The sequence below is a fragment of the Oncorhynchus mykiss genome, chromosome 18, assembly GCF_057628025.1.
Source record: "Oncorhynchus mykiss isolate SJ-2025 chromosome 18, ASM5762802v1, whole genome shotgun sequence".
NCBI classification, from domain to species: domain Eukaryota; kingdom Metazoa; phylum Chordata; class Actinopteri; order Salmoniformes; family Salmonidae; genus Oncorhynchus; species Oncorhynchus mykiss.
Window position 1 is genome coordinate 81,952,900 of NC_143039.1, and position 27,404 is coordinate 81,980,303.

Genomic DNA, 27,404 nt, shown 5'->3' on the forward strand with positions numbered 1-27,404 from the left:
GCTACATTCTATTCTATCCATTCTATTCTATTGCTACATTCTATTCTATCCGTTCTATTCTATTGCTACATTCTATTCTATCCATTCTATTATATTGCTACATTCTATTCTATCCATTCTATTCTATTGCTACATTCTATTCTATCCATTCTATTCTATTGCTACATTCTATTCTATCCGTTCTATTATATTGCTACATTCTACTCTATCCGTTCTATTCTATTGCTACATTCTATTCTATCCGTTCTATTATATTGCTACATTCTATTCTATCCGTTCTATTATATTGCTACATTCTATTCTATCCGTTCTATTCTATTGCTACATTCTATTCTATCCATTCTATTATATTGCTACATTCTATTCTATCCATTCTATTCTATTGCTACATTCTATTCTATCCATTCTATTCTATTGCTACATTCTATTCTATCCGTTCTATTATATTGCTACATTCTATTCTATCCGTTCTATTCTATTGCTACATTCTATTCTATCCGTTCTATTCTATTGCTACATTCTATTCTATCCGTTCTATTCTATTGCTACATTCTATTCTATCCATTCTATTCTATTGCTACATTCTATTCTATCCATTCTATTATATTGCTACATTCTATTCTATCCGTTCTATTCTATTGCTACATTCTATTCTATCCATTCTATTCTATTGCTACATTCTATTCTATCCGTTCTATTATATTGCTAGAAAATAACATTAACTTCAGGGTTTACAACTATATTCCTCCCCTACAACCCTGAATATCACAGAGCTATTAACCTATCAGGAGCCGGTCTTCTGGTCCACTACGCAGGGCTTACAAAATAACTCTCCCGTGTGAATTCTTAATCTGTTGAAACTCTCCCGTGTGAATCTTTACTGACTCAATTAATTTAAAATGATTTCTAGCAGTAAGTACTAGCATTAAGTAGGCCAAATAATTTGGTCAAGGAACCATTCTGAATAGTCTGAAAACTGGACAGAACTTTCTGGTCAAATAAGGATAAACGGATTACAAGCAGCTTTGACTCCTTTTGCCATTCCTGGTTGACATGCTAATATTCTGAGCAGGTCTGCAGAATATGGGATCATTCTAGCTTATTGATCAGTTGAACACTTCTACTGGTAGAGCTGTTGATCAGACTGGGCAGCTGAGTCAGGGGCCTCTCCAACACACATTTTGTCAAGCTGCTGCTGAGTCAGGCGCCTCTCCAACACACATTTTGTCAAGCTGCTGCTGAGTCAGAGGCCTCTCCAACACACGTTTTATCAAGCTGCTGCTGAGTCCGGGGCATTCTCACCTCTTTAGCACTCCTGATCTTCTCCAGGAAGCTGCGTAGCTCTCTGGTCTCGGCGTAGAGTGCCCGACACACAGCCTGGTAGTGGTTAGGGGCATCAGAGGGGCTTGGCAGGTGGGACGTACACAGCTGGAGGGAGCAGGGACGGCAGACAAAGTCACACACTGATAATAAGCAAGGTATACACAAATCATTAGTGGAAGGAGATTGAGAAGACAGCCCAGAACAGAGTGTGGATGAAGAGAAGTTGTTGATGGCTGATGTTCCCTGGGGAGCAACTGGCCCTAGTAAGTAAACCATGATGTTCCCTGGGGAGCAACCGGCCCTAGTAAGTAAACCATGATGTTCCCTGGGGAGCAACCGGCCCTAGTAAGTAAACCATGATGTTCCCTGGGGAGCAACCGGCCCTAGTAAGTAAACTATGATGTTCCCTGGGGAGCAACCGGCCCTAGTAAGTAAACCATGATGATCCCTGGGGAGCAACCGGCCCTAGTAAGTAAACTATGATGTTCCCTGGGGAGCAACCGGCCCTAGTAAGTAAACCATGATGTTCCCTGGGGAGCAACCGGCCCTAGTAAGTAAACCATGATGATCCCTGGGGAGCAACCGGCCCTAGTAAGTAAACCATGATGATCCCTGGGGAGCAACCGGCCCTAGTAAGTAAACCATGATGTTCCCTGGGGAGCAACCGGCCCTAGTAAGTAAACCATGATGTTCCCTGGGGAGCAACCGGCCCTAGTAAGTAAACCATGATGATCCCTGGGGAGCAACCGGCCCTAGTAAGTAAACTATGATGTTCCCTGGGGAGCAACCGGCCCTAGTAAGTAAACTATGATGTTCCCTGGGGAGCAACCGGCCTTAGTAAGTAAACTATGATGTTCCCTGGGGAGCAACCGGCCCTAGTAAGTAAACCATGATGTTACCATTATCATCAGTACAAAAATATTATTTAGCACATGGAAAACCTTAGCAATACTGTTACGCACGCCTCTATGAAGAGGGAACGCAACACCCTGCTACAACTAAACTCTCCGTGAAGTGAAAAAGGTATGGACTGTAGGTGCGAGTAAGGATGACAACAGGCAGAATGTGGTACCGTTTACAAGGACTTTATTCCTTTACACGGTAATATGGGGAAAAGGGGCTGGACGGAACCAAAGCAAAGAAAGTAAATCTCAAAGCCCCCCCCCCCCTCTCCTATCTTATCTGCCTACCCACTACTTACCTAATTTAGCACCACCTGGTGCCCTAATCAAAATACAGGGGGTGGTCCGCCCAGGTCTTATCTAGTGTGCCTAGACAGTGAATATACTACGGGTATATGTATGCCCGCGGGCCTCTTGCCTAAACACTCCCAAGGTGCCTTCCCCTTTCCCCCTGGGAACAAATGAAACAGAATATTAAACAATTTCACAAACAAACTAAGAAACAAAGGACATAAAATAAGCTCTATCTGAGCAACAAACTCACAAAACATACCAACTTCCCAGCAATGAACTCCCAGCAAATCTCTCTATCACAAACAATCGCTCTGCAATGACCTCCCAGCAAATCTCTAGCAAATCTCTCTCGCAAAATCCCTATGCAATGACCTCCCAGCAAAAAAAAAAACTCTCTCCTGAACAGAACACTGGCTTTTATATAGCTTCAGAAGGAACAGGTAATTGGAGACAGCTGCGTCTTGACGAGGGGGCGGGGTCAGCTCTCCAATTAGCCCTGGAGTCGACCAATCAGCTGCTTGAGGGATTTCAGGAAGCCATTTCCTGAAATAAAACACATGCAAATACACAAACTACAACACATAAACTGGGGAACGTAACAAATACCATGTTCACAATTGACCTATTAAGTTGCTTTGATACCAGCAGTAACACTAATTATTCCTGTTACTACCAGGCTACATTTGAGTGATTGATTTGTTATTACATAATGGCTAGTGAACTTCAGACCATTGATCTAGCTGGTGTTTCTATGAAGAGAACTGTATTTTACGTGGAGGAATTCAGAAAATAACAATGATAGGTAGTCTCTTTCTCCATCATTAACATGGAATTCATGTCTTTTAGTTTCTAGAGGAGGCAGTCCAGCCAAGAAGGGTACAATTGCGGCCCGCAATTCGGGGCGTTCCTGCATGTGGGCGTTCCTCTTAATACTTATATTGGTCCATTTCTAAGCTATGACTCCGGTACACAGGCAGGAGAGGTCCGGTACACCAGGAGAGGTCCAGTACACAGGCAGGAGAGGTCCGGGACACCAGGAGAGGTCCGGTACACAGGCAGGAGAGGTCCGGTACACAGGCAGGAGAGGTCCGGTATACAGGCAGGAGAGGTCCGGTACACCAGGAGGGGTCCGGTACACAGGCAGGAGAGGTCCGGTACACAGGCAGGAGAGGTCCGGTACACCAAGAGAAGTCCGGTACACCAAGAGAAGTCCGGTACACAGGCAGGAGAGGTCCGGTACACAGGCAGGAGAGGTCCGGTATACAGGCAGGAGAGGTCCGTTATACAGGCAGGAGAGGTCCGGTATACAGGCAGGAGAGGTCCGGTACACCAGGAGAGCTCCGGTACACCAGGAGAGCTCCGGTACACCAGGAGGGGTCCGGTACACCAGGAGGGGTCCGGTACACAGGCAGGAGGGGTCCGGTACACAGGCAGGAAAGGTCCGGTACACAGGCAGGAGAGGTCCGGTACACAGGCAGCAGGGGTCCGGTACACAGGCAGGAGGGGTCCGGTACACCAGGAGGGGTCCGGTACACAGGCAGGAGAGGTCTGGTACACAGGCAGGAGAGGTCCGGTACACAGGCAGGAGAGGTCCGGTACACAGGCAGGAGAGGTCCGGTACACCAGGAGGGGTCCGGTACACCAGGAGGGGTCCGGTACACCGGCAGGAGAGGTCCGGTAAATCAGGAGAGGTCCGGTACACAGGCAGGAGAGGTCCGGTACACAGGCAGGAGAGGTCCGGTACACAGGCAGGAGAGGTCCGGTATACAGGCAGGAGAGGTCCGGTACACAGGCAGGAGAGTTCCGGTACACAGGCAGGAGAGGTCCGGTACACAGGCAGGAGAGGTCCGGTACACAGGCAGGAGAGGTCCGGTACACAGGCAGGAGAGGTCCGGTACACAGGCAGGAGAGGTCCGGTACACAGGCAGGAGAGGTCCGGTATACAGGCAGGAGAGGTCCGGTACACAGGCAGGAGAGGTCCGGTACACAGGCAGGAGAGGTCCGGTACACAGGCAGGAGGGGTCCGGTACACCAGGAGGGGTCCGGTACACCAGGAGGGGTCCAGTACACCAGGAGGTGGTAATGCACCATAACGTTGGATTCCAACCGCCGATAATCTCCACAGAAAAAGAAACGGGGCAACAACAGTAGCTAACTAACTAGTAGCTAACTAACTAGTAGCTAACTAACTAGGTCACCCGTAGACAGAGTCCGTTGCCCACTCCTGCCAGTCACCTTTATTTTTTTAGGGGGTATATTGCATATAGATTTTTGCTTCTATCAATGTAATTGTTTCATTTCCAACCCCCTCATATTTTTTTGTATATACACACACACACACACACACACACACACACACACAAAAATATATATATATATATATATGAATACTTAAGTAATTTAGATATTTCATTATTTAATTTTCAATAAATTTGCAATTATGGGCTATGTTGTGTGGAGGGTGAGAAGAGGGGTATGAATACTTTCTGAAAGCACTGGAAGTGCATGACTAGCAAAAAACAGACAATTAAAAGCTGTGACCCTCACGGTATGCTGCTATGACTAACAGGTCTGGATGCCTGACTTGTCATGCCAAATGATGCATTCAAGGAGGAGTTGAAAAATGTAACATGTCTGGTTTTAAGTCTTTGTTGTTGTGCATGTCACCGCCCAAAACAGGAATGCCCGAAACAGCCAGGTGAGGGTTTTGTCCCAAGCGGCACCCTTATTCCCTATGAAGTGCACTATTTTTGACCGGGGGCCATAAGGAATAGGGTGCCATTTGGGACACACAGGTGTTATCTTTCTTCTTCCTCCTCTGAGGTAAAACTGACAGCAGCGCAGCCTGAGTGTGGACACCACAGTACAAATCCCTTTGCTGGGTATTTCCATGGCTCAGTCCTAAATGGCACCCTATTGCGGGGGTTCCCAAACGTTTTCACTCAGGGACCCCCTTCCCCTGCGCGACCACGTCTATTTCTATGGGTACTGTTAATGTACTGTTAATGACACAAACTGTTCACACCCTTCTTGTTAGTGGAGAGAAATTTGCAGGTTTAAAGCTTATTTTCTGCAATTCTACAGATTATCATTTATTCTCCCCAATTTCGATCTCTTCTTATCGCTGCAACTCCCCAAAGAGCTCGGGGGTCGAAGGTCGAGTCACGCGTCCTGCGAAACATGACCCGCCAAACCGAGCATCTTAACATCCGGCTGCTTAACCCGTAAGCCAACCACACCAATGTGTTGGAGGAAACACCGTTCACCTAACGACCAAGGTCAGCCTGCAGGCTCCTGGAATGCCACAAAGACTCGCTAGAGCACGATGAGCCAAGTAAACCCTCCCCCACCCGGCCAAACCCTCCCCTTACCCGGACAACACAGACCCAATTGTGCACTGCCCTATGGGACTACCGGATCACGGCCCGTTGTGATAAAGCCTGGGAACGAACCAGGGTCTGTAGTGACGCCTCTAGCACTGAGGCAGTGCAATTTTTGCAATTCTATACATTTTGCCATGTCTAATGTGTATTCATGTGATATTTGACTGAAAAAATGTACAACAAAATCTATGGGCTAAAAAACATAACTAAAAAAAACAGCTGACATGGGCTGATCTGGTCATTTCTGACAAGTTTTAAATAGCTCTATAAGGAAGACATGACAAGAGGAACGGATGGTGCACCAACTCATTTCTTAATTGTGCATTCTACTATTACAACTTTCAAGATTTCAGGTTTAAAGCCGGACTGTTCCTATAAAATATATACTACATATGGAAAGTATTCAGATCCCTTTACTTTTTACACAATTTGTTATGTTACACAGAGAGACAGAGCGAGACCGAGACCAGCTGAATCACATCAAAGACAACATTATAGGGTTATTAAGGTGCAGCATTCATTCCCAGAGAGCTAACATGAACAGTAATAAACTGAATTATTTGGAGAAAAAAACATATATATACACAGTATGTATATTTGTGTGTGAGTATGCATGGGAGAATGCCAAGAGTGTGCAAAGCTGTCATCAAGGCAAAAGGTGGGTAGTTGGAAGAATCTCAACAATATAATATATTTTGATTTGTTTTTGGTTACTACATGATTCCATATGTGTTATTATTATGTGTTAGAATTATTTCATAGTTTTGATTTCTTCACTATTATTCTACAATGTAGAAAATAGCCAAAATAAAGAAAAACCCTAGAATGAATAGCTGTGTCCAAACTATTGACTGGTACTGTATATACACAGTGCATTCAGGAAGTAGTCAGACCCCCTGACTTGTTCAACAATTTGTTACGTTACAGCTTTATTCTAAAATTGATTATGTTTTTTTTTCCCCCACCAATCTACACACAATACCCAATAATGACAATGCATATAACATCTTTACAATTTCTTTGGAAAAATTAGTAAAAAACAAAAATATGACATTTACATAAGTTTAAGTATTTACATAAGTATTCCGATCCCCTACTCAGTACTTTTTCAGTACTCCAGTTGCAGAAGGAGGTGTTTAGTCCCAGGGTCCTTAGTTTAGTGATGAGCTTTGGTGGCACTATGGTGTTGAACGCTGAACTGTAGTCAATGAACAGCATTCTCACATAGGTGTTCCTTTTGTCCAGGTGGGAAAGGGCAGTGTGGAGTGTGATAGAGATTACGTCATCGGTGAATGTTTTGGGGCGGTATGCGAATTGGAGTGGGTCTAGGGTGTCTGGGATGATAGTGTTGATGTGAGCCATGACCAGCCTCTCAAAGCACTTCATGGTTACAGATGTAAGTGATGCAGGGTTACCTGCAGCAATTACCTTGGCATTCTTGGGCACAGGGTCTATGGTGTTCTGCTTGAAACATGTAGGTATTACAGACTGGGTCAGGGAGAGGTTGAAAATGTAATTGAAGGCACTTGACAGTTGGTCGGCGCACACTTTGAGTACACATCCTGTTAATCCGTCTGCCTTGAGGCCTTGTGAAAGTCAAAGGTCTGAGTGTGTGGAAAAGACAGAAAGAAGCTTGTGTTTTCTTAGCTCAGACGAGAGCATTGAGCACCGCGGCTGCAGACTAGCTACCCTATCAACCCCTTAGTCTGGGAAGGAGTGAGAAGGAAGGAGAGTTTGAGGAATGCAGACGTATCTAATATAGCCGTGCTGCTGCATCTATTTCAGATGTGACTGGAGGTCTCCAGAGGGAGAAGTCTGGTCTGTGGGGAAAGCTCTGCTAATGACTGCATCCCAAATACCACCCTATTCCCTATGGGCCCTCGTCAACAGTAGTGCACTTTTTAGAGAATATGATGTCATTATGTATGAATGTACTCCTCGGAGATAGACAGACACTAAGCTCTGGTGAATCCATTTTTCACATGAGCCAAACAACAACCTGTTAAACAAGTGATAGTTGGGTATCAACATATTTCAGTCATTTTTTGTCTGCATCTGGTTGAAGTGCTGTGTCTACTGTTGGGTTCTGAAATCATGAAATGTACTTATTCATGTCACTGAGGGAGAGGGGAATGTATAATGTTTACATTCTGAATATGTTATTGTTAGCCATCCTATGGGAGGAAAAGAGACAGTCTGGTGAGCACTTTGGGGCAGCGGTCAGGTAAGATGAAGTGAGGAAGAACAGATATCACTAAGGTTCTGCCTAGCAACAGGGATGCACTGGCTGTTCAGATGTGTAGGAGACTCGGCATAGGAGAAAGGGTTTAATATCAGTGCTTGTGTGAATGTATTTTGTCTTATGCAGCTGTATTGACCCAATGGGTGAATAAACTTGGTTAGAACTTGATTAAGCGTCTGAGTTTTAATAGGTTCATTTAGAACCTATCAGTACCTACAGAACCTCTAGACTTATTACGCCAATGGCACCCTATTCCCTTTATAGTGTACTACTGTTGACCAGGGCTCAAAGGAGACTAACTTGTCATCGCGTCGTACCGCTCTAACGCGCCGTACCGCTCTAACGCGTCGTACCGCTCTAACGCGTTGTATCGCTCTAACGCGTCGTATCGCTCTAACAGGTCAACGCGTCGTACCACTCTAAGGGTCACCGCGTCGTACCGCTCTAACGCGTCGTACCGCTCTAACGCGTCGTACCGCTCCAACGCGTCGTACTGCTCCAACGCGTCGTACCGCTCCAACGCGTCGTACCGCTCTAAGGGTCACCGCGTTGTACCGCTCTAACGGGTCGTACCACTAACGGGTCGTACCGCTCTAAGGGTCACCGCGTCGTACCGCTCTAACGCGTCGTACCGCTCTAACGGGTCGTACCGCTCTAAGGGTCACCGCGTCGTACCGCTCTAACGCGTCGTACCGCTCTAACGCGTCGTACCGCTCTAACAGGTCACCGTGTCGTACCGCTCTAACGGGTCGTACCGCTCTAACAGGTCACCGTGTCGTACCGCTCTAACGGGTCGTACCGCTCTAACGGGTCGTACCGCTCTAACGGGTCGTACCGCTCTAACGCGTCGTACCGCTCTAAGGGTCACCGTGTCGTACCGCTCTAACGGGTCGTACCGCTCTAACGGGTCGTACCGCTCTAACGGGTCGTACCGCTCTAACGGGTCGTACCGCTCTAACGGGTCGTAACGCTCTAACGCGTTGTACCGCTCTAACGCGTCGTACCGCTCTAAGGGTCACCGTGTCGTACCGCTCTAACGGGTCGTACCGCTCTAACGGGTCGTACCGCTCTAACGGGTCGTACCGCTCTAACGGGTCCTAACGCTCTAACGGGTCCTAACGCTCTAACGGGTCCTAACGCTCTAACGGGTCCTAACGCTCTAACGCGTCGTACCGCTCTAACGCGTCGTACCGCTCTAACGCGTCGTACCGCTCTAACGCGTCGTACCGCTCTAATGGTTCGTACCGCTCTAATGCATCACCGCGTCGTACCGCTCTAACGCATCACCACGTCGTACCGCTCTAACGCATCACCGCGTCGTACCGCTCTAACGGGTCACCGCGTCGTACCGCTCTAACGCATCACCGCGTCGTACCGCTCTAACGGGTCACCGCGTCGTACCGCTCTAACGGATCACCGCGTCGTACCGCTCCAACGCATCACCGCGTCGTACCGCTCTAACGGGTCACTGCGTCGTACCGCTCTAACGCGTCACCGAGTTGTACCGTTACAGGTAACTATAGTTGATACAGTGAGACAGGACGTACCATGATGATGTCTCTGAATCCTTTTACATTACAGAGAGTGTTTGGGTCTTCCTCGTCTTCCTCCTCCTCGGTGGCCTCGTAACCTTCATCAGGGCAGGGGTCACTGTCCCTCTCCTTCTCTGCCATGTTGGTCATCATGTCGATGAGTTGCTCCAGAGCCGGACTGAGCTCTCTCTCCTCGCTCTCCTTCAGACTGTAGTCCAACGCCTTGTAGATCATGATTCCCAGAGATTCAATCACCTACAAGACAAAAAAACAACAGGCCGTTATTCACCCACATACGGAGCCAGTAGACACTAACCAACTCTTACAGACGCCGCTACCAACTCCTACTACCATTAGGATTCCCCAATGACACAATATGAAGACCAGTCCAGACAAACACAGTGGATCAGATTGACCATTCTGGACCAGATCAGGATGGTCACCAACTCCACAATAACCAGACAGACAAATGACCTCAGGCCCACGTGAAGACATGAAAAAATAGTTCCTGAACCCAAGTAGTCTATTTGGTGATTTATTCTGTAATTGATTCTTTCACTCAAAATCAGACATGACCCACCTACTCCTGTTACAGCCGACCTCAACCAATGACCGTCCCTACCTCATACAAACTGATATTAAACTAAGAGCTGCACTGTGGTGATACCCCTCCCCCCCACGTCCTGCAAAAACAACTTAATCATCCCAAATGTGGAACTTTGTTTACTGCAGGGTGATAGATAGATATGACTCTTCTAGATATTAAATGAACAAACAGTGCTGAACAGGAACCTGCATTGACCCTGTGAAAACTCAAATCAGCAGAAATGTGACCCTCTGTTAAAAAGGCCAGGCGTCTCATTTACAGACATGATCTCACTAACCAGGTGAGGGAGGGGCCAACAAGGCCAGGCGTCTCATTTACAGACATGATCTCACTAACCAGGTGAGGGGAGGGGCCAACAAGGCCAGGCATCTCATTTACAGACATGATCTCCCTAACCAGGTGAGGGAGGGGCCAACAAGGCCAGGCATCTCATTTACAGACATGATCTCACTAACCAGGTGAGGGAGGGGCCAACAAGGCCAGGCATCTCATTTACAGACATGATCTCACTAACCAGGTGAGGGAGGGGCCAACAAGGCCAGGCATCTCATTTACAGACATGATCTCACTAACCAGGTGAGGGAGGGGCCAACAAGGCCAGGCGTCTCATTTACAGACATGATCTCACTAACCAGGTGAGGGAGGGGCCAACAAGGCCAGGCGTCTCATTTACAGACATGATCTCACTAACCAGGTGAGGGAGGGGCCAACAAGGCCAGGCGTCTCATTTACAGACATGATCTCACTAACCAGGTGAAGGAGGGGCCAACAAGGCCAGGCATCTCATTTACAGACATGATCTCACTAACCAGGTGAGGGAGGGGCCAACAAGGCCAGGCATCTCATTTACAGACATGATCTCACTAACCAGGTGAGGGGAGGGGCCAACAAGGCCAGGCGTCTCATTTACAGACATGATCTCACTAACCAGGTGAGGGAGGGGCCAACAAGGCCAGGCATCTCATTTACAGACATGATCTCCCTAACCAGGTGAGGGAGGGGCCAACAAGGCCAGGCATCTCATTTACAGACATGATCTCACTAACCAGGTGAGGGAGGGGCCAACAAGGCCAGGCATCTCATTTACAGACATGATCTCACTAACCAGGTGAGGGAGGGGCCAACAAGGCCAGGCATCTCATTTACAGACATGATCTCCCTAACCAGGTGAGGGAGGGGCCAACAAGGCCAGGCATCTCATTTACAGACATGATCTCACTAACCAGGTGAGGGAGGGGCCAACAAGGCCAGGCATCTCATTTACAGACATGATCTCACTAACCAGGTGAGGGAGGGGCCAACAAGGCCAGGCGTCTCATTTACAGACATGATCTCACTAACCAGGTGAGGGAGGGGCCAACAAGGCCAGGCGTCTCATTTACAGACATGATCTCACTAACCAGGTGAGGGAGGGGCCAACAAGGCCAGGCGTCTCATTTACAGACATGATCTCACTAACCAGGTGAAGGAGGGGCCAACAAGGCCAGGCATCTCATTTACAGACATGATCTCACTAACCAGGTGAGGGAGGGGCCAACAAGGCCAGGCATCTCATTTACAGACATGATCTCACTAACCAGGTGAGGGAGGGGCCAACAAGGCCAGGCATCTCATTTACAGACATGATCTCACTAACCAGGTGAGGGAGGGGCCAACAAGGCCAGGCATCTCATTTACAGACATGATCTCCCTAACCAGGTGAGGGAGGGGCCAACAAGGCCAGGCATCTCATTTACAGACATGATCTCCCTAACCAGGTGAGGGGAGGGGCCAACAAGGCCAGGCATCTCATTTACAGACATGATCTCCCTAACCAGGTGAGGGAGGGGCCAACAAGGCCAGGCATCTCATTTACAGACATGATCTCACTAACCAGGTGAGGGAGGGGCCAACAAGGCCAGGCATCTCATTTACAGACATGATCTCACTAACTAGGTGATGGGAGGGGCCAACAAGACCAGGCATCACACTAACCAGGTGAGGGGAGGGGCCAACAAGGCCAGGTATCTCACTAACAAGGTGAGGGAGGGGCCAACAAGGCCAGGCATCTCATTTACAGACATGTTCTCCCTAACCAGGTGAGGGAGGGGCCAACAAGACCAGGCATCACACTAACCAGGTGAGGGGAGGGGCCAACAAGGCCAGGCGTCTCATTTACAGACATGTTCTCCCTAACCAGGTGAGGGAGTGGCCAACAGGGCCAGGCATCTCATTTACAGACATGATCTCCCTAACCAGGTGAGGGAGGGGCCAACAAGGCCAGGCATCTCATTTACAGACATGATCTCCCTAACCAGATGAGGGAGGGGCCAACAAGGCCAGGCATCTCATTTACAGACATGTTCTCCCTAACCAGGTGAGGGAGGGGCCAACAAAGCCAGGCATCTCATTTACAGACATGATCTCCATAACCAGGTGAGAGGGAGGGGCCAACAAGGCCAGGCATCTCATTTACAGACATGATCTCACTAACTAGGTGAGAGGGAGGGGCCAACAAGGCCAGGCATCTCATTTACAGACATGATGTCACTAACCAGGTGAAGGGAGGGGCCAACAAGGCCAGGTATCTCACTGACCAGGTGAGAGGGAGGGGCCAACAAGCAGACCAAAATAGAGAGCTGAACTTATCAACCCAAGATGGCAATGCAGACGTGGTTTGTGTTCCTCTCGTTTACTTTTTGTATTTTTTTTGTATGTATATATTCCAATTTATATTTCAATCTCTTTTTCCATTTTTTTATTAAATATACCTTCCGGTAACCCGCCTCACTCAATGTGACACGGATCTGCTATTTTTTTAGACCCTATAGGCAAAACTTTCATCAGAAGGTAGCCAGCTAATTAGCTAAATTACTAGCTATTTAGTCATTGTTAGCCACTGCTAGCGGCCTTTACCCTCTGATCAGGCACCAGCCGTTTTTATAGCCTCCACTACAAACGCCAGATTCCTGCCGTAAACCCTGAACCATTGACCATAACAGCTGCCACTGAGTGACCCAGCCGCGAAGCTAGCCCTGAGCCAGGTGCATCTCCCGGCTAGCAAACTAAATGACCACAACTACAATGCCTCTCTCGCCATCTGGCCCGGTCCCTTCGTCGACACGGTGCCCCGTCATACCACCACAACTGGTCCGCAGACGTAATTCCATCAGATGTGCCTTCAACCGGCCTTTGCCGGACGACAGAGCATTATTGGAGGACCAAAAAAGCCGATACCGATTAAATCGGACGTTTTTTTAAACTTTTATTTCTAATAATGACAATTACAATAATACTGAATGAACACTTATTTTAACCTAATATAATATATCAATAAAATTAATTTAGCCTCAAATAAATTATGAAACATGTTCAATTTGGTTTAAATAATGCAAAAACAAAAGTGTTGGAGAAGAAAGTAAAAGTGCAATATGTGCTATGTAAGAAAGCTAACGTTTCAGTTCCTTGCTCAGAACATGAGACCATATGAAAGCTGGTGGTTCCTTTTAACATGAGTCTTCAATATTCCCAGGTAAGAAGTTTTAGGTTGAAGTTATTATAGGAATTATAGGACTATTTCCCTCTATACCATTTGTATTTCATTAATCTTTGACGATTGGATGTTGTTATGGGCAATTCAGTATTGCTAGTGTAACAGTATAGCCTCCGTGCCTCTCCTCGCTCCTCCCTGGGCTAGAACCAGCAACACAACGACAACAGCCACCCTCGAAGCAGCGTTACCCATGCAGAGCAAGGGAAACAACCACCCCAAGGCTCAGAGCGAGTGACGTTTGAAATGCTATTAGCGCGCGCTAACTAGCTAGCCATTTCACTTCGGTTACATCAGCCTCATCTCAGGAGTTGATAGGCTTGAAGTTATAAACAGCGCAATGCTTGACGCACAACAAAGAGTTGCTGGCAAAACGCACAAAAGTGAATGAATGAATGTTTACGCGCCTGCTTCTGTCTACCACCGCTCAGTCAGATACTTAAAATACTTGTATGCTCAGTCAGATTACACGCAACGCAGGACAAGCTAGATAATATCTGGTAATATCATCAAACATGTGTAGTTAACTAGTGATTATGATTGATTGATTGTTTTTTATAAGATAAGATTAATGCTAGCTAGCAACCTACCTTGGCCTCCCGCATTCGCATTGCAAGATTGGATCCCCCGAGCTGACAAGGTGAAAATCTGTCGTCCTGCCCCTGAACGAGGCAGTTAACCCACCGTTCCTAGGCCTTCATTGAAAAGAAGAATGTGTTCTTAACTGACTTGCCTAGTTAAATAAAGGTATAGATATATATATATATAGATATATATATATATATATATATATATATATATATATTCGGCAAAATCGGTGTCCAAAAATACCGATTTCCGATTGTTATGAAAACTTGAAATCGGCCCTAATTAATCGGCCATCCCGATTAATCGGTCGACCTCTACTTTAAACGCGGTGTCTCCCGCGTGCTAGCATAGTAACGACTACCTAGCTGCTTCCCTGTTCCTTATATTGCTGCCCCCTGGACCCTATGATCACTTGGCTACATAGCTGATGCCTGCTGGACTGTCCATTTATCACGGTACTCCATTCTGTTTATTTCTTGTTTATCTGTCGGCCCCAGCCGCGAGCTCAGGCTCTATGTGTAGTTAACTGAACCTCTCTGCCCATTCATTGCCATTTTACCTGCTGTTGTTGTCTTAGCTGATTAGCCGTTGTTGTCATACCCATTGTTGACTTAGCTAGCTCTCCCAATCAACACTTATGATTGCTTTATGCCTCGCTTTGTGTCTCTCTCAAATGTCAATATGCCTTGTATACTGTTGTTTAGGGTAATTATCATTGTTTTAGTTTACTGCAGAGCCCCTAGTCCCACTGTACATGCCTTAGATACCTCCTTTGTCCCACCTCCCACACATGCGGTGACCTCACCCAGTATAACCAGCACGTCCAGAGATGCAACCTCTCTTATCATCATTCAGTGCCTGGGCTTACCTACACTGTACCCACACCCCACCATACCCATCTGCACATTATGCCCTGAAATCTGCTCCTTTCATTCTCTGTCCCCAACGCACTAGACGACCAGTTTTACTAGCCTTTAGCCGTACCCTCATCCTACTCCTCCTGTGTTCCTCGGGTGATGTGGAGGTAAACCCAGGCCCTGCATGACCCCAGGCCCTCTCATTTGTTGACTTCTGTAATCGAAAAAGCCTTGGTTTCATGCACGTTAACATCAGAAACCTCCTCCTCAAGTTTGTTTTACTCACTGCTTTAGCACACTCTGCCAACCCTGATGTCCTTGCCGTGTCTGAATCCTGGCTTAGGAAGGCCACCAAAAATTCGGAGATTTCGGACCGTCAAGATAGAACTGCCAACAGGGGAGGAGTTGCAATCTACTGCAGAGATAGCTTGCAAAGTTCTGTCATACTTTCCAGGTCTATACCCAAACAGTTCAAGCTTTTAATTAAAAAAATTAATCTCTCCAGAAATAAGTCTCATCGTTGCCGCCTGTTATAGACCCCCCTCAGCTCCCAACTGTGCCCTGGACACCATATCTGAATTGATTGCCCCTCATCTATCTTCAGAGTTCGTTCTGTTAAGTGACCTAAACTGGGAAATGCTTAACACCCCAATCTCACACAAATTATCAAGGAAACCACCAGGTACAACCCTAAATCTGTAAACATGGGCACCCTCATAGATATTACCCTGACCAACTTGCCCTCCAAATACACCTCCGCTGTTTTCAATCAGGATCTCAGCTATCACTGCCTCATTGCCTGCATCCGCTATGGGTCCGCGGTCAAACGACCACCCCTTATCACTGTCAAACGCTCCCTAAAACACTTCTGCGAGCAGGCCTTTCTAATCAACCTGGCCCAGGTATCCTGGAAGGATATTGACCTCATCCCGTCAGTTGAGGATGCCTGGTCGTTCTTTAAAAGTAATTTCCTCACCATCTTAAATAAGCATGCCCCTTTCAAAAAAATGTAGAACTATGAACAGATATGGCCCTTGGTTCACTCCACACCCGACTGCCCTTGACCAGCACAAAAACATCCTGTGGCGGACTGCAATAGCATCGAATAGTCCCCGCGATATGCAACTGTTCAGGGAAGTCAGGAACCAAAATACACAGTCAGTCAGGGAAGCAAAGGCTAGCTTTATCAAACAGAAATTTGCATCCTGTAGCTCTAAATCCCAAAAGTTTTGGAACACTGTAAAGTCCATGGAGAATAAGAGCACCTCCTCCCAGCTGCCCACTGCACCGAGGCTAGGTGACACGGTCACCACTGATAAATCAATGATAATTGAAAATGTCAATAAGCATCTCTCTACGGCTGGCCATGCTTTCCTCCTGGCTACCCCAACAGCTCGCCACCCCTCGAAGCTACTTGCCTGAGCCTCCCCAGCTTCTCCTTCACCCAAATCCAGATCGCAGATGTTCCAAAAGAGCTGCAAAACCTAGACCCGTACAAATAAGCTGGGCTAGACAATCTGGGCCCCCGCTTTCTAAAATGATCTGCCGCCATTGTTGCAACCCCTATTACCAGTCTGTTCAACCTCTCATTTCGTCCGAGATCCCTAAAGATTGGGAAGCTGCTGTGGTCATCCCCCTCTTCAAAGGGGGTGACACTCTAGACCCAAACGGTTACAGACCTATATCCATCCTGCCCTGCCTTTCTAAAGTCTTTGAAAGCCAAGTTAATAAACAGATCACTGACTATTTCGAATCCCACCGTACATTCTCCGCTGTGGAATCCGGTTTCCGAGCTGGTCACAGGTGCACCTCACCCACGCTCAAGGTACTAAACAATATCCTAACCGCCATCGATAAAAGACAGTACTGTGCAGCCGTCTTCATCGACCTGGCCAAGGCTTTCGACACTGTCAATCACCGTATTCTTACTGGCAGACTCAATAGCCTTGGTTTCTCAAATGACTGCCTCGCCTGGTTCACCAACTACTTCTCAGATAGAGTTCAGTGTGTCAAATCGGAGGACCTGTTGTCCGGACCTCTGGCAGTCTCTATGGGGGTACCAGACGGTTCAATTCTCGGGCCGACTCTTTTCTCTGTATATATCAACGATGTCGCTCTTGCTGCGGGTGATTCCTTGATCCACCTCTTCGCAGACGATGTCGTGGAGAATCTTAACAAAATGTAACACTTACAAGAACTTGTGAATTCAATATAGGCTTTTAATACAAACACATCAGAAGCCTAGATGGTCCGCGGAACACACACTTTCCCAGAGCACTGGCTCTGATTTATACACATACAACATACGAGTCCATCCCACATGCAAATTAAGTTACTTCCCTCAGTCCATCTGCCACCATTATATCCCAATCTGTGCATCCTGCTTGTTCAGCTCGATAACTTTCAATGGTGACAGGACCTCTTCATGTCCCAAAAATAATGCATGCCCATCTTATGCTATGGGCCCCCTTACGTTCAGCCTGGTGTGTTCTTTGGTATGTCTGTCCTTATTAGGACTAGTAGACTATGTGTCTCTTCTCTTCATGTCCTAAAAATATATGGCCTATGTCTATAGTCCATCCGTTGGTCATTTGGCTGACCCCCTCCTTTGTATGTACGCTCTCGTTGGCTGGCCCTCGCTTCATACTCGTCGCCAAACCCACTGGCTCCATGTCATCTACAAGACCCTGCTAGGTAAAGTCCCCCCTTATCTCAGCTCGCTGGTCACCATAGCATCTCCCACCTGTAGCACACGCTCCAGCAGGTATATCTCTCTAGTCACCCCCAAAACCAATTCTTTCTTTGGCCGCCTCTCCTTCCAGTTCTCTGCTGCCAACGACTGGAACGAACTACAAAAATCTCTGAAACTGGAAACACTTATCTCCCTCACTAGCTTTAAGCACCAACTGTCAGAGCAGCTCACAGATTACTGCACCTGTACATAGCCCACCTATAATTTAGCCCAAACAACTACCTCTTTCCCTACTGTATTTAATTTATTTATTTATTTTGCACCCCATTATTTTTATTTCTACTTTGCACATTCTCCCTTTGCAAATCTACCATTCCAGTGTTTTACTTGTTATATTGTATTTACTTTGCCACCATGGCCTTTTTGCCTTTACCTCCCTTATCTCATCTCATTTGCTCACATCGTATTTAGACTTGTTTATACTGTATTATTGACTGTATGTTTGTTTTACTCCATGTGTAACTCTGTGTCGAACTGCTTTGCTTTATCTTGGCCAGGTCGCAATTGTAAATGAGAACTTGTTCTCAACTTGCCTACCTGGTTAAATAAAGGTGAAATAAAATAAAATAAAAAATGTCCCTCTGACCTTGGTTTGTCCAGCTGTCCTATGCTCTCATGGCTTTACTCTGGCCTCCTGTCCTATACAATAGACAATGCATTTTACCAGAATGGCAAATGCACTGTAAGTGTATCTTTCTCTTGTGGTACAGTATTATGTTCCTCCCTATATGTACATCTTTCTCCCACAACGACACCATTCTGTATACATCTGGCCCTTCTTTGGACACCGTATTAACAAACCTCCAAACGAGCTTCAATGCCATACAACACTCCTTCTGTGGCCTCCAACTGCTCTTAAACGCTATGCTTTTCAACCGTTCGCTGCCCGCACCTGCCCGCCTGACTAGCATCACTACTCTGGACGGTTCTGACCTAGAATACATGAACAACTACAAATACCTAGGTGTCTGGCTAGACTGTAAACTCTCCTTCCAGAATCATATCAAACATCTCCAATCCAAAATCAAATCTAGAATGGGCTTTCTATTCCACAACAAAGCATCCTTCACTCACGCTGCCAAACTTACCCTCGTAAAACTGACTATCCTACTGATCCTCGACTTCGGAGATGTCATCTACAAAAACTTTCAATACTCTACTCAGACTACATCCAATTTGCTATCACAGTGCCATCCGTTTTGTTAACAAAGTGCCTCATACCACCCACCACTGTGACCTGTATGCTCTAGTCAGCTGGCCCTCGCTACATATTCGCCGCCAGACCCACTGGCTCCAGGTCATCTATAAGTCTATGCTAGGTAAAGCTCCGCCTCATCTCAGCTCCCTGGTCACGATAACAACACCCACCCGTAGCACGTGCTCCAGCAGGTATATCACACTGATCATCCCGAAAGCCAACACCCACTTTGGCTGCTTTTCCTTCCAGTTCTCTGCTGCCAATGACTGGAACGAATTGCAAAAAAATAAATCACTGAAGCTGGAGACTTACATTTCCCTCACTAACTTTAAACATCAGCTATCTGAGCAGCTAACCGATCGCTGCAGCTGTACATAGTCCATCTGTAAATAGCCCACCCAATCTACCTACCTCATCCCCATATTGTTTTTATTTACTTTGCTGCTCTTTTGCACACCAGTATCACTACTTACACACCATCATCTATCACTCCTGTGTTAATCTACTAAATTGTAATTACTTTCCTACTATGGCCTATTTATTGCCTTACCACCTCACATCAGTTGCACACACTGTATATAGACTTTATTTTCTATTGTGTTATTGACTGTATGTTTGTTTATTCCATGTGAATCTCTGTGTTGTTGTTTGTGTTGCACTGCTTTGCTTTATCTTGGCCAGGTCGCAGTTGTAAATGAGAACTTGTTCTCAACTAGCCTACCTGGTTAAATAAAGGTGAAATAAATAAATAAAACAATAAAAGATCAGGGCCTGTATTCACAAAGAGTAGGAGTGCTGGTCTAGGATCAGGTCTTCCTTCTTATTCATTATGATCTAAAGGGCAAAACTGATCCTAGATCAGGACTCCGGTGCTTTATGAACACAGGCCCAGGAACCTGGCATAACCTGCACAAACTTCATGAGGCATCAATTACGACTTATACAATTGTGGACCTGAAAGTGGTTGTGGGTGATACCACAGAGATGGACAGTAATATCTCTAAGGCCGATTGCAGTCATGCAGCACTGAACATGGAAACATTGACTTTGAGCATTACATCACAAAGGACATCTACAATCAGCTACGCTGCTATGTCCACAGACAGACAGCTGGCTAACAGCAGGTGAGCGCTGGGACAGACAAGGGCACAGCTCAGCTCTTTATTTAGACACACAGCACAATACAATAGAGGTAGGTCTAACGCGTATCTAACAAACAAAAAGGTTAACTCCAGTCAGTTCAGATCAGTGTTAAAGGTCATAGATGAACAGGTTAGTCAGCTGACATACCCCTGGAGGATGGAGAAACCAGGAGAATTCATTCCATTCCAGCTATTACAATGAGCCAGTCCTCCCATCTAAAGTTACACCGGCCTCCACTGGGAGTACGGTCATTATCTCTGGTTCTGAGGTGGTGTAGTGTGGGTCACAATCTCTGGTTCTGAGGTGGTGTGGGTCATTAACTCTGGTTCTGAGGTGGTGTAGTGTGGGTCATGATCTCCGGTTCTGAGGTGGTGTAGTGTGGGTCATGATCTCCGGTTCTGAGGTGGTGTAGTGTGGGTCATGATCTCCGGTTCTGAGGTGGTGGAGTGTGGGTCATGATCTCCGGTTCTGAGGTGGTGGAGTGTGGGTCATGATCTCCGGTTCTGAGGTGGTGGAGTGTGGGTCATGATCTCTGGTTCTGAGGTGGTGGAGTGTGGGTCATTATCTCTGGTTCTGAGGTGGTGGAGTGTGGGTCATGATCTCTGGTTCTGAGGTGGTGGAGTGTGGGTCATGATCTCTGGTTCTGAGGTGGTGGAGTGTGGGTCATTATCTCTGGTTCTGAGGTGGTGTAGTGTGGGTCATTATCTCTGGTTCTGAGGTGGTGTAGTGTGGAAGTTAGGTGCCCAAACAGAGCCCTGCAGGGTGAGGCTGGGAGAGGGTGAGGCTGAGAGAGGGTGAGGCTGGCTACGGCCCAGTAGCTGCCGGGAGACATCTCATCTGGCTGGGTAGAGCACCAGTCTGTCTGAAGGAGGGAGAGGTGTTGACTGAGCTGTGTGGCAGTATAATTTTTCTTTAGCATGAGTCATTACCTAACTGACACATTCTCAATAAGATTTAACTTGTGAAATAAATGTGATATAAAAATATTAAAAAGAAACTGGCTTTATAAAATACATTAGATTGATTTTGAAACGTGTACAGGAGATTGGCCTCAGTATATAGGCTTTCATCCCTTGAGTTGATGTCAACACCCCGGGGAAACACATCAAAACTCCACTTTAAATAGACCTAACACGTACCTGCAAACCACCGCATTTAACCATGACAAGGTGACTAGGAATAGGGCCGAATACAAACAGTGTAGTTATTCTCTCCTTAAGAGACAAAACATCAGTGCAGAGACAAAGTGGAGTCGCAATTCAACGGCTCAGACACAATACGTACTGTACCAGTCAAAAGTATGGACACACCTACTCATTCCAAGGTTTTTCTTTATTTTTACTACTTTCTGCATTGTAGAATAATAGTGAATACATCAAAACTATTAAATAACACATATGGAATCATGTAGTAACCAAAAAAAAATAGATTATTCAAAGTAGCAACCCTTTGCCTTCGCAACAGCTTTGCACGCTCTTGACATTCTCTCAACCAGCTTCATGAGGTAGTCACCTGGAATGCATTTCCATTAACTGGTGTGCCTTGTTAAAAGTTAATTTGTGAAATGTATTCTGTTCTTAATGCTTCAGAAGCAATCAGTTGTGTTGTGACAAGGTATACAGAAGATGGTCTTTTACCAAATAGGGTGAAGTCCATGGAACAGAACAGCTCAAATAAGCTAAAAGAAATTACAGTCCATCATAACTTTAAGACATGGTCAGTCAATGTGAAAAAATTCAAGAACATTGAAAGTTTCTTCAAGTGCAGTTGCAAAAACCATCAAGAGATATGATGAAACTGGCTTTAATGAGGACCGCCACAGGAATGGAAGACCTAGAGTTACCTCTGCTGCAGAGGATAAGTTCATTAGAGTTACCAGCCTCAGAAATAGCAGCCCAAATAAATGCTTCTCAGAGTTCAAGTAACAGACTTATCTCAACATCAACTGTTCAGAGAAGACTGCGTGAATCAGGCCTTCATGGTCGAATTGCTGCAAAGAAACCCCTACTAAAGCACAACAATAAGAAGAAGAGACTTGCTTGAACCAAGAAACACAAACAATGGACTTTAGACCGGTGGAAATCTGTCCTTTGGTCTGATGAGTCTAAATTGGAGATTTTTGGTTCTAACAGCAGTCTCTTTGTGAGACGCAGAGTAGGTGAACGGATGATTTCCGTATGTGTGGTTCCCACTGTGAAGCATGGAGGTGGTGGTGTGGGGGTGCTTTTCTGGTAACGCGGTCTGTGATTTTTTTATTTATTCAAAAGGCACACTTAACCAGCATAGCTACCACAGCATTCTGCAGCGATACGCCATCCCATCTGGGTTGCGCTTAGTGGGACTATCATTTGTTTTTCAATAGGACAATAATATCTGAAAAAAATGTGTATGTTACCAATACAATGTGATTTATCACTTGTGAGGCACAGCGTAAGGAAACAGCACATGCTGTTGTTTCCAACATTTTTCAAAATCATAGTCGCACAACTCATGTAGCGCATAGGCCGATATGTTTAATCTATCACATAAGCTGAATACAGGTGTAGACCTTACCGTGAAATGCTTACTTACAAGCCCTTAACCAACAGCGCAGTTCAAGAAAGAGTTAAGAAAATATTTACCAAACAAAGTAAAGTAAAAAAATAAAATAACGAGGCTACGTACAGGGGGTATGTATGTATGGATAACAAGGCTATGTATGTATAGATAATAAACAGCTAATAGCAGCAGTGTACAAAACAAATGGAAGGGGGTTGTGAATGTAAATAGTCCAGTGGTGATTAATGATTAAATGTTCAGCAATCTTATGTCTTGGGGGTAGAAGCTGCTAAGGAGCCTTTTGGTCCTAGACTTGGCGCTCCGGTACCACTTGCTGTGCGATAGCAGAGAGAACAGTCCATGACTTGGGGGACTGGACTTTTATGGGCCATCCTCTGACACAGCTTATTATAGATGTCCTGGATGACAGGAAGATTGGCCCCAGTGATGTACTGGGCCATTCGCACTACCCTCTGTGGAGCCTTACGTTCAGTTGCCATACCAGGCGGTGATGAAACCAGTCAGGATGCTCTCCATGATGCACCTGTAGAACTCTGAGGATCTGGGGACCCACGCCAAATCTTTTCAGTCTCCTGTGGGGGAAAAGGTTTTGTCGTGCCCTCTTCACGACTATCTTAGTAAGTTTGGACCATGATAGTTCGTTAGTGATGTGGACACCAGGGAACTTGGAAAAACTCTCGACCCGCTCCACTACAGCCCCGTTGATGTTAATGGGATCCTGTTCGGCCCACCTTTTCCTGTAGTCCACGATCAGCTCCTTTGTCTTGTTCACTTTGAGGTAGAGGTTGTTGGCCTGGCACCACACTGCCAGGTCTGGTCCTACAGGAAACGTATGATCTCTGTAATTGCTAACAAAGGATTCTGTACCAAATATGAAGTTCTGCTTTTCTGATGTATCAAATACTTATTATGTCATGCAATAAAATGCAAATAAATTACTTAAAAATCATACAATGTGATTTTCTGGATTTTACATTGTCTCTCACAGTTGAAGTGTACCTATGATAAAAATTACAGACCTCTACATGCTTTGTAAGTAGGAAAACCTGCAAAATCGGCAGTGTATCAAATACTTGTTCTCCCCAATGTATATAACCCTAACCCTTTATTTAACCAGGTATTTATATATATATATATATATATATCCCTAACCCTTTGAGGCCAGTTGAGAACACGTTCTCATTTACAACTGCGACCTGGTCAAGATAAAGCAAAGCAGTGCGACACAAACACCAACACAGAGTTACACATGGAATAAACAATAAACAAGCCAATAACACAGTAAACAGGTCAATGACACAGTAGGAAAAAAATAAGACTATATACAGTGTGTGCAAAAGGCATGAGGAGGTAGGCAATAAAAAGGCCATAATAGCGTAGAATTACAATGCTTATCAATGCACAAGCAGCCTTCTCCCCACTTCTATGATAAAAATATTCTATTAAGTCATACAAAAGTATTACTGTGTGTGAAGTTTAAAATGCATCCTGTCATTACTAAATGTGTAATGTGAAAGATATTTTGAACATGACTATTTAACACAAAAAAAAGTATAGAATCAGTCGTCTCCCGCAAATAAAGGGGATGATGACGCAATCTTTGCAAGTTGGAGGGAAACTAATTTCATTGGTCCTCAACTCATGGCTCAGTCATTTCATTCAGGGTAAGCGGAGTTATCCGTGTGCTAGCCTGCCCCAGAACAGGACAGTTCTGAAGGATTTGTTGGCATAGAAATGTACCTGGCTAAAAGGTGAGCCACTTTCATAAGACCGGTTATCCAGAGTTGAACTCAGAGTTGACCAAAGTTACCTTGCTAACTCCTCAATCCTGCTTGGCATGATAGTCCTCTGGTTTGGTTAGAGGTCTGAGCACATTCAAAATGGCAGCCTATTCCCCATGCAGTGCACTACATTTGAACAGGACCTATTCGGTGTGAAATGCAGACTTAGTGGGAACACTCAGTCCCTTCAAGCGTGTAGAGACACTCCTGGAAAAACAGGACTTCTCTCCAAATACAGATCAGCATCACAATCTCATTTGAAGACTTGTGACTCAGAGGAATGAGGCAGGCAGGCGGGTAGGAGTTAGAGAGTTGCTGAAGGAAAGAGGAGGGGGGGGGGGGAAACTGAGCAGCTTCAGGCAACACAGAGACAGAAAACAACCACGGGGGCCTCCCGGGTGGCGCAGTGGTTAAGGGCGCTGTACTGCAGCGCCAGCAGAGACTCTGGGTTCGCGCCCAGGCTCTGTCGTAACCGGCCGCGACTGGGAGGTCCGTGGGGCGACGCACAATTGGCCTAGCGTCGTCCGGGTTAGGGAGGGCTTGGCCGGTAGGGAAATCCCTGTCTCACTGCGCACCAGCGACTCCTGTGGCAGGCCGGGCGCAGTGCGAGCTAACCAAGGTTGCCAGGTGCACAGTGTTTCCTCCGACACATGGATGGCGCTGTGTTAAGAAGCAATGCGGCTTGGTTGGGTTGTGTATCGGAGGACGCATGACTTTCAACTTTCGTCTCTCCCGAGCCCATACGGGAGTTGTAGCGATGAGACAAGATAGTAGCTACTAAAAAAAGAATTGGAGACCACAAAATTGGGGAGAAAAAGGGGTAAAATTCAACAACAAAAAAAGAAAAAAGAAAACAACCACGGGCGGCCATGTTGCTAAACATACTGCGATAAATGTAGGTTGTGTCCACAACCACAATGTAGAAACCTGCCTATAATGAGCAGCTAATTAGGGGCTGGGCTGGACTGCTCTCATCACTTCACCTCAGACTGGAGCTGGACTGGGGCTGGACTGGGCTGCAATCATCACTTCACCTCAGACTGGGGCTGGACTGGGGATGGACTGGGGCTGCTCTCATCAAATCAAAGTGTATTTGTCTGAATACAACAGGTGTAGACCTCACAGTGAAATGCTTAATACAACAGGTGTAGTAGACCTTACAGTGAAATGCTGATTACAACAGGTGATGTAGACCTGACAGTGAAATGCTGAATACAACAGGTGATGTAGACCTCACAGTGAAATGCTGAATACAACAGGTGTAGTAGACCTCACAGTGAAATGCTGAATACAACAGGTGTAGTAGACCTCACAGTGAAATGCTGAATACAACAGGTGTAGTAGACCTTACAGTGAAATGCTGAATACAACAGGTGTAGTAGACCTCACAGTGAAATGCTGAATACAACAGGTGTAGTAGACCTGACAGTGAAATGCTGAATACAACAGGTGTAGTAGACCTGACAGTGAAATGCTGAATACAACAGGTGTAGTAGACCTCACAGTGAAATGCTGAATACAACAGGTGTAGTAGACCTGACAGTGAAATGCTGAATACAACAGGTGTAGTAGACCTCACAGTGAAATGCTGAATACAACAGGTGTAGTAGACCTTACAGTGAAATGCTGAATACAACAGGTGTAGTAGACCTCACAGTGAAATGCTGAATCCAACAGGTGTAGTAGACCTCACAGTGAAATGCTGAATACAACAGGTGTAGTAGACCTCACAGTGAAATGCTGAATACAACAGGTGTAGTAGACCTTACAGTGAAATGCTGACTACAACAGGTGTAGAACTCACAGTGAAATGCTGACTACAACCTTACTTACTTACAGGCTCTAACCAATAGTGCGGGAAAAAAAGGTGTGTGAAACTTCTTCTGATGGGATAAAAGGGGTCGGCCATTTTGGTCACTCAGAGTTTGGCAGTACTGTAATATGATTGGTGTAAAACATTGAATTTGAAGAGGATCTTAACTGTATGTGAGTGTTAGAAAGCTAGCAGACAGTTTGAGGAAAATAACTGCCAAAATTTGATTCAAAGGTAGTCAATCCACAGCCACTGGCTGAAATCAGCTGATGATGGATTTCCAACTTGTCAAAGTCCCAACAAGTACTGGTATTGTATCATATGTTAACGTTAAACAGCTTTCCAAGAAAATAAAAATGTATGGTCTGAAAGCCTAGTCGCTAGACAGAGTGAAATCCTTATCTTCGTAACAGTACAGGATAAACTAGTGAGGGTGAAATAACTACTAGAAAATGTCAAGGTGAGAATTCCTCAAATCAGCAGGGATGTTAATTTAGCAAAAATACTTTAAAGTACTAAATAAGTCCTTTTTGGGGGGTATCTGTACTTTACTTTTTAAAATGACAACTTTTACTTCACTACATTTCTAAAGAAAATAATGTAGATTTTTCCTGACACCCAAAAGTCCTCGTTACAGTTTAAAATGCTTTGCAGAACAGGAAACTGGTCCAATTCAGGCACTTATCAAGAGAACATCCCTTGTCGCAGCCGGCCGCGACCGGGAGGTCCATCGGGCGACGCACAATTGGCCCAGCGTCGTCCGGGTAAGGGAGGGCTTGGCCAGCAGGGATATCTGCCTGCCAAGAAACATGTAGGTTTTACAGACTCGGTCAGAGAGGTTTTAAAATGTCAGTGAAAGCACTTGACAGTTGGTCCTCTCATGCTTTGAGTACACGTTCTG

General features: G+C 45.9%; 1 protein-coding gene across 2 annotated transcripts in view; it reads right to left on the reverse strand.

The window, feature by feature from the left end:
* The window catches only part of LOC110496778 (protein spire homolog 1), a 109,493-nt gene that overhangs the window by 61,669 nt on the left and 20,420 nt on the right, over positions 1 to 27,404 (reverse strand). For both annotated transcript variants that reach the window (XM_090209445.1, XM_090209444.1), the window contains exons 3-4: positions 9,692 to 9,931; positions 1,303 to 1,428 (exon numbers count right to left, since the gene is read on the reverse strand). In XM_090209445.1, the coding sequence (XP_090065571.1) occupies positions 1,303 to 1,428; positions 9,692 to 9,931 (366 nt within the window). The remainder of the gene's footprint in view (positions 1 to 1,302; positions 1,429 to 9,691; positions 9,932 to 27,404) is intronic.